A 6,653-nucleotide genomic window follows, 5' to 3' on the forward strand; every position below is an offset into this window, starting at 1 on the left:
CAATAAGAGCCTGGCGGAGCAGCATGGTCCTAGTTCTATTTTCCATGAAATTGCTGACGGTTTTATTTTATGAATATATATATATTTGAGTTTCTAATTGAAAAAATGTGAATTAAAATCACACTCTAGCAATCTCTCATTCTCTTTAAGTTACTACAATCTGAATTCATTTATAATTTTGTCTAGATTGATCATCATGTGTATATTGTTTAGATTTACTACTTTCTTCGCACTTTTTTTTTTGGCAAATTTATATTATCATAGACTCGTAATTTTTATTTTTTTTTCCTAAAATATATTCACCGGTTTCCAATTGTAATACATTTTTTCACGTTAAGCATCATCATGAGTGCTAAAATTTAGATGACAATTTACTCTTGAAGATTAAGCATCCTCACTACAAGAAATATTACCTTCAACAACCGTATAAAATTATAAATGATTGTAGAATATACATTTTTTGGTTGTTGATCATATTATTCGATGACCAAAATCACTTGGCCGTTCTTTGGTTGGCAAAGAGGTATTGGCGTATGTATTCAACGACTGAAAATACATTTGTAGTTAAATATATTATTTCGACAATTAAATAGCCGATGAAAAAGGGTTTGTACTGGCAACCGAATTTTTTTTTTTCAACAATCACTTATTCAGTTGTTATATCAACTATTTTTGTTTTTAAAATTCAATGAAAGCAATGAAATTTTAGATGCCTTTCATTTTAACAAAAAAAGAAATGACTATTAAAAATTAATATTGACAATCAATTAATTTTATTTCAACAATTGTTTGATTTGTCGTTTTATAATTATTTTGTGAATAAAATATTAATGAAGGAACTAAATTTTGGTTACTTTCAACAACGAAAGAAGTTATTGTAAAAGGTTTATATCAACAATCTAAATATTAAATTAATGATAAATATGATTGTTAACAGTAATATTCATGACTCCAAAATTTTCACATATCATATCATTCACATCATACTATAAGTAAATTTTACTCACAACCACAAACAATTATAAGAAGTGACGGAAAGCAATTGTAAATAACGTCAACAAAAATAAAAAATAAAAATTGGGGCCTTGAAACAATTAAAATATCCCAACATCAATTACAACTATGTTAATTATATCAAACATTATTTCTTAAACAAAAGATTACACTCAGATCAACCATTAGTGTTCTCAACACAAAAAATAAGTAGATATAGAGTTATAGACTGCTGCATCAATTGAAGAAAAATACATAATTATTAACACGTCATCCAAAATAAAGTCAAAAATATATTAGTTACCATCATTTAAACCGTTGGATGGATACGCATCAGGTTGAATAAGTTGAAGAAGAAACTCTTCAGGAACATGACTTAAGAATACCTGAACAGATTTCAATTGAAAACGAAGATCTCAAATCTCATTCTGTAAAGTAGCATTCTTCATATAAGTATAATAACTTTTCAACCATGTCTTCTTTGGGTTTTTAATTAATCAATGTAGCTAAATCTCTTACACAAAACTTGCTCACACATATTTGAGATTCTTTCAAAGACATGAGTTGTTCATTCGATTCTAGTCGAAAATTCGATTCTTGTAAGAGATCAAGCATTTGATTCTGAAGATCCATGTAATTTGGAATATATATTGTACTATTATAAAAAATAACATTACTTATATAATGTGACTCTGCATATTTAGCTGTCCACCCACTTTCATATCTATAAGGCATCTTATAGAAAAAATTGATGTGACCTAATAACTCTTTTATTAGTGGGTCCCTCTATTTACAAAAATAAAATTGATGTATGAAATTTAATATTGTATGATTATTTATAACTTACCATTTCATGTGCATTATGAGACTAAGATTTCGATCCTTGAAGAGTTACCAGGTCTTATTTATTTATTTATTTATTCACGATTTGCTTTGCTCACCTTAGACTTTTTCTACAATACATGAGTATCATAATTTCAATCAAATCAAAAACTCATATGCATTGAAAAATACATAAAAGGAAACATGAATACACACTCTAAAAATAACAAAGATCACAATTTGAAGAGCCGAACTGATCTACAAATACTAGATTTAACTCAAATAATATGTGAATATCAACTAAATAAATTTCACGCTCATTTAGGAGTGGACAAAAAGACCAAACCAATCAAATCAAATCAACCAGTTTGATTTTACAAAAAGATTAATGATTTTGGTTCTTAAAATTAAGAAACATTTGGTTCTAGTTATAGTTTGGTTCCACTTCTAGAACCAAAACCAGACTTGAACCAAACTCAAATTTTAGCAAATTAGTGAATCACACCAAAAAATTCAAGAGACTCATTCGTCAATTTTAGTGAAACACTACTATTAGACAATATTTTGTATGGAGATAAAACTTGATATTTGTGTGTTCAAATTATGATTATGTTTTGTTTGTTAATTTGGACTTTTGTCGATGAATTTTATTACACAATATTTCATTTGATTATCGAGAATTTGAAATTGAATTTACTGAATGTTTAATGTTTATTTTTAATTTGTATTTATCATTTGAAAATTTAAACACAAGAATCAATGCTTGTGAAATGCACACAGGTGATGTTTTTTTGTGGGACCATATTAAAATTGTGCGGCCCCTGCTTATTAATTACTGTAATTTTTTACTGTTTTTGAGTTTTCAACGCATTTTTCAAATGTTTTAGTATTTGTAATTTGTAGAATTTCACAAATTACACCGACGGTTATTTATGTTTCTTCTTACATCCTACAAAAAAAAAGGGTTAAACCCCAACCTTGAAAGCCTCCACTGTCCCGCCCCTAGAGCATCGTGAGAAGTAAATCACGGGATGTGCCCAATAAGCCAAGGAACAAGAGTTTATTCGTACACTGATACCCACAAAGAGTTCAATCGAACCCTCACAGTGCAGCTGTCAACAAGATTGAGACTACCTCGCTCTTGTCATTTGCACCACTGGATTATGTCCAGAGGGCTCTTTTTACATTCTCCTTTATACTTATTCTAACAAATGAATATTATATTAAACATATAAATCATAATGTCATAAATATATCCGCCACTACCAGTTTCCAATGATATACACTTGTTTTCATTTTAAGCATAATCATGAGTACTAATCAAGATTAATTATAAGGTACCAACTCAGAGTGCTCAGTTGATAATTACTTTTTAACAATTGTTAATTTGGGAACTAACCATACAAGAAAACACAGACCAAAAATCTTCAAAAGCATGAAGATGCAACAGAAATTTTAAAACCCCTGCAGTGTAACAGAAAATGAATCAACAAAGTAGTATCCTCTGACTTCACTCAGAATACCAGAGTAGTTATTGCATTAAAAAAGGGAAATTTGCCTCTATCCTTCAACGTTTCAAAGTGCATTTATTCTCTCATTGAAGGTTGAAGATTCTTCTTCCTACAAATCTGCAGATATAAAAAACCTTACATTCAGTTTTATCATCAATATCAAGTGCGTTATATTTTTCTTGTTTGGTACACATTCCTTAATCGCCCAAGAACTTTAGAAAAAATTTAAAGCCTCAATGTGTTCCCTCTTTTCTTATAAACTTCTATCTATGGTCCTTCAATCTCGATCTGCTGTAGAAACATATAAACGCTCTACACTATCCCAATGTATTTTATCTTGATTCTCAAAAAAACTTCTGCAACAAAATTTTAAAATTTGCTTCTAACCACAATATACTACTGAATAGTTAACCAAATTAAGCGCCTGAAGTCAGTGTCGATTAAAACATAGGAGCAGCAGCTTCTTGCTTATTCTACCAAATGTTACAACCATATCAAGTCAAATATAGTAACTTAAATCTGTTCTTTATTCTGCATCAATACAATAACATTAGATAATTTGCATACAACAACTACAATATTAATACCAATTGCTGCTAACTGCTGACAACAGTCTATCCCCTTAAGACTGATAGTGCAAGGTCCCTATTTTGAATAATTTACTAATCAAGTACAAACAGACCAAGCAAAGATAAAAACAGAGGAAAATAATAGTACGAGTTTCTCCCTGAACGGTTGAACCTTTCATGGATTGGCAATGTTCTCATCTTCAACGCCGGATTTGGAATTTGATCTGGAGAAGGAGAAACCAGAACAATCCAGCTCCCTTAATTTCAGCAGTAAATACAGCACGATCCCACATACAAACCCCAACGCAGCACTAGACCCGGTCATTGAGACAGCAGCACAGACCAACATCACGAAAGACTCTTCTTTCGAGTTCATATCCCTCGATGCCATGGCCAATTCTATTCCAGCAAACAACAATAACACCCCAAGAATCCCGATTGGGAATGCACTCAAAATCCTCACAAAAGAGTTCCCAAACACCAAACCCAGCACCAATTTCCCTATTCCCAGAAACACTACTGATAAACCACTCCTTCCCCCGAACCGGTACTGCCCTGCAAGCCCTCCTGCCCCATGGCACACTGGCATTGCCCCGAACCAGCAGCCCACTAAATTCATCACTCCAACACTCACAGAGACTGTTGTTGCAGACAACTCTGTACCGGGAAAAAGATCGCCCGACAGTTTGCAAACAGCAATGACTGAATTCAGTACTGATAGTGGAATTTGAGGTACTGCACCTCGTAAAAAACCAACCTTAAAATCATCCCATGTGATTTTCAACAAATGAAATCTTGAAGGACCAAACTTTATGTCATTAACAATCGATGGATCACGTACAAAACATAAGACTACACCTAGTATAAACACTATAAGAGCAGATGGCACCGCTGACAATATTCTTAATCTTTTCTCAACTCTACGTTGACTTGTTGTAATCGTCCCACTGCTTCCTATTTCATCAATTTCAACTAAATTCCTTCTGCCACCATCGCCGGTGGTGAATATGAGGAAGAGAAGGCAAACGAAGGCAAGAATTAGGCCGTCGAGGCCGATCCAGGGGCGGGGATCGGTGGTCTTGGTGGAGGTGGTTTTGGTGAAGTCTTGATTGTAGCGTATGTACTTGATCGCAGAGAAGGCAAATGAAAGGCCCTGAGAGAGCTGAACCCCACGAACGACAGGGAGGGGGATGAAGCGGTAGAACAAAGACATTAACCCAGTGACGCCGAGGAAAAGGAGGGTCCCTGCGGTGCATATGCCGGCGGCGGCTATCTGGGAGACAGTGAGGTGAGGCGTTTCCGAAACGGCCACGGCGGCGATGGACTTCATGGGCTGGACAGGCATTGGGGTGCCGAAGAGGATGCCGGTGGCTATGTTGTAGAGGGCAGTGAAGATGAGGGTGGTGGAGAGGTCAAGGTGGGACACTAAGGTGAGGGCTAATACTATAGGGATGTAGGTGCCCAGGTCCCCGACGGCTCCGCTCAGCTCGGACCATAGGGAGGTCTTCAATCGGAGAGAAGTGGTAAGACGGCGGAGCCACCCCGGCTGGCGATGGTCATGGAGGAGTGGAGTCGTGCTGCGTTGTGATTCCTCCGCCATTGCGTGCGCGCGCGTTAGAGAGAGTGAGCACAAGTGTTAAATGGTGACATTTTTTATTTGATGATGCCAGTGTCAAATGACGAACTTTGGTATTTGTTTCAAATTGGTCCTTAGACTAAAAAATGTTGCATATTAGTTATCAAACTTTAGTATGAGTCTCTTGTAGTTGTTCTTATTTCCATTTGAGAAAATCCGCTTGCATAAAATGTGCGCAAAAGTTTTATGGACTAATTCCTCGTTTAACGAATGATCCCATAAGGCTCGACCCAAATGCTTAAGGTGATGTCTAGTAACCAGGCCTCTGGGTGATATAAGTATCCTCATGGGTCGAGACATTAACTTTAGGTAAAAGAATCGTTGATGTGGAATTTGGTCTTACAAGGTCTATCATCTAGGGCTCTCAACTTTTTTGAATGAAAATTATTATCCTAATCTTTCGTTTTATAGCACTCATGTTCACATCCTTTTAAGCATGTGTGCATGGTATCCCAACCTAGTAGAAAATCATATTTAATCTTTAAATAACCATGCAACGCAATGATGTCCGGCTAAAAGGGAAAAATTATTCAGAACGTATTTTCTATCAAATTTGAATGACTAAACATATTGCAACACTTATTTTTATAAGCATACTATATTTTAATTTCATGTACAATCCATAACATTTTGTTACACTTTAGTCATCAACATCTTTTCATCATATAAAGTCTTTATTAGTTAGAATATCTCGTCTCTTTCAACGATTTTTCGTCTAAAAATTTCATTAATATGGAATAAAAAACTTATTTGCCTAATAAACAAAAGAAACAAATAATAAATATGATTAAATAAATGTTCCTTATTTTACTTATTCAGTCAAATATCATGTTCATCTACGTGCTATGCGACTATTTTACTATGGATTTGAATATCGTGTTCATCTATGTGACTGTTTTACTATGGATTTTGAAAGAATATCGCGCTTTAATAGGTTGGGAAAATGACGGTACACTTGTGAAAGGTTAAGGACCTCCCATTCTATTCTCTCTTAGCCTGTGATTATTTATGACAGATACGGGATACCTAAGATACAACCGGCACAGGTTAGCAAAATATCCGGCGTAAAATTCCAATCATGACTGGCACTATCATTAATTAATAATAGTTGCTCCTCAGTTG

General features: G+C 34.5%; 1 protein-coding gene across 1 annotated transcript; it reads right to left on the reverse strand.

Annotated features, from left to right (window-relative positions):
- Positions 1-3,830: 3,830 nt before the first annotated feature.
- LOC111372789 (molybdate transporter 2-like) lies at positions 3,831-5,534 on the reverse strand. Its single transcript, XM_022995194.1, has one exon. The coding sequence runs from the start codon at positions 5,493-5,495 to the stop codon at positions 4,071-4,073; it is 1,425 nt and encodes a 474-aa protein (XP_022850962.1). The 5' UTR covers positions 5,496-5,534; the 3' UTR covers positions 3,831-4,070.
- Between the last annotated feature and the right edge of the window lie 1,119 nt (positions 5,535-6,653).

Source organism: Olea europaea, unplaced genomic scaffold, assembly GCF_002742605.1.
Source record: "Olea europaea var. sylvestris unplaced genomic scaffold, O_europaea_v1 scaffold1026, whole genome shotgun sequence".
Classification (NCBI taxonomy): Eukaryota; Viridiplantae; Streptophyta; class Magnoliopsida; order Lamiales; family Oleaceae; genus Olea; species Olea europaea.

Bases quoted from the DNA above. Each gene is read 5' to 3' on its own strand.
- LOC111372789 (XM_022995194.1), bottom strand. From the start codon at position 5,495: ATGGCGGAGGAATCACAACGCAGCACGACTCCACTCCTCCATGACCAT.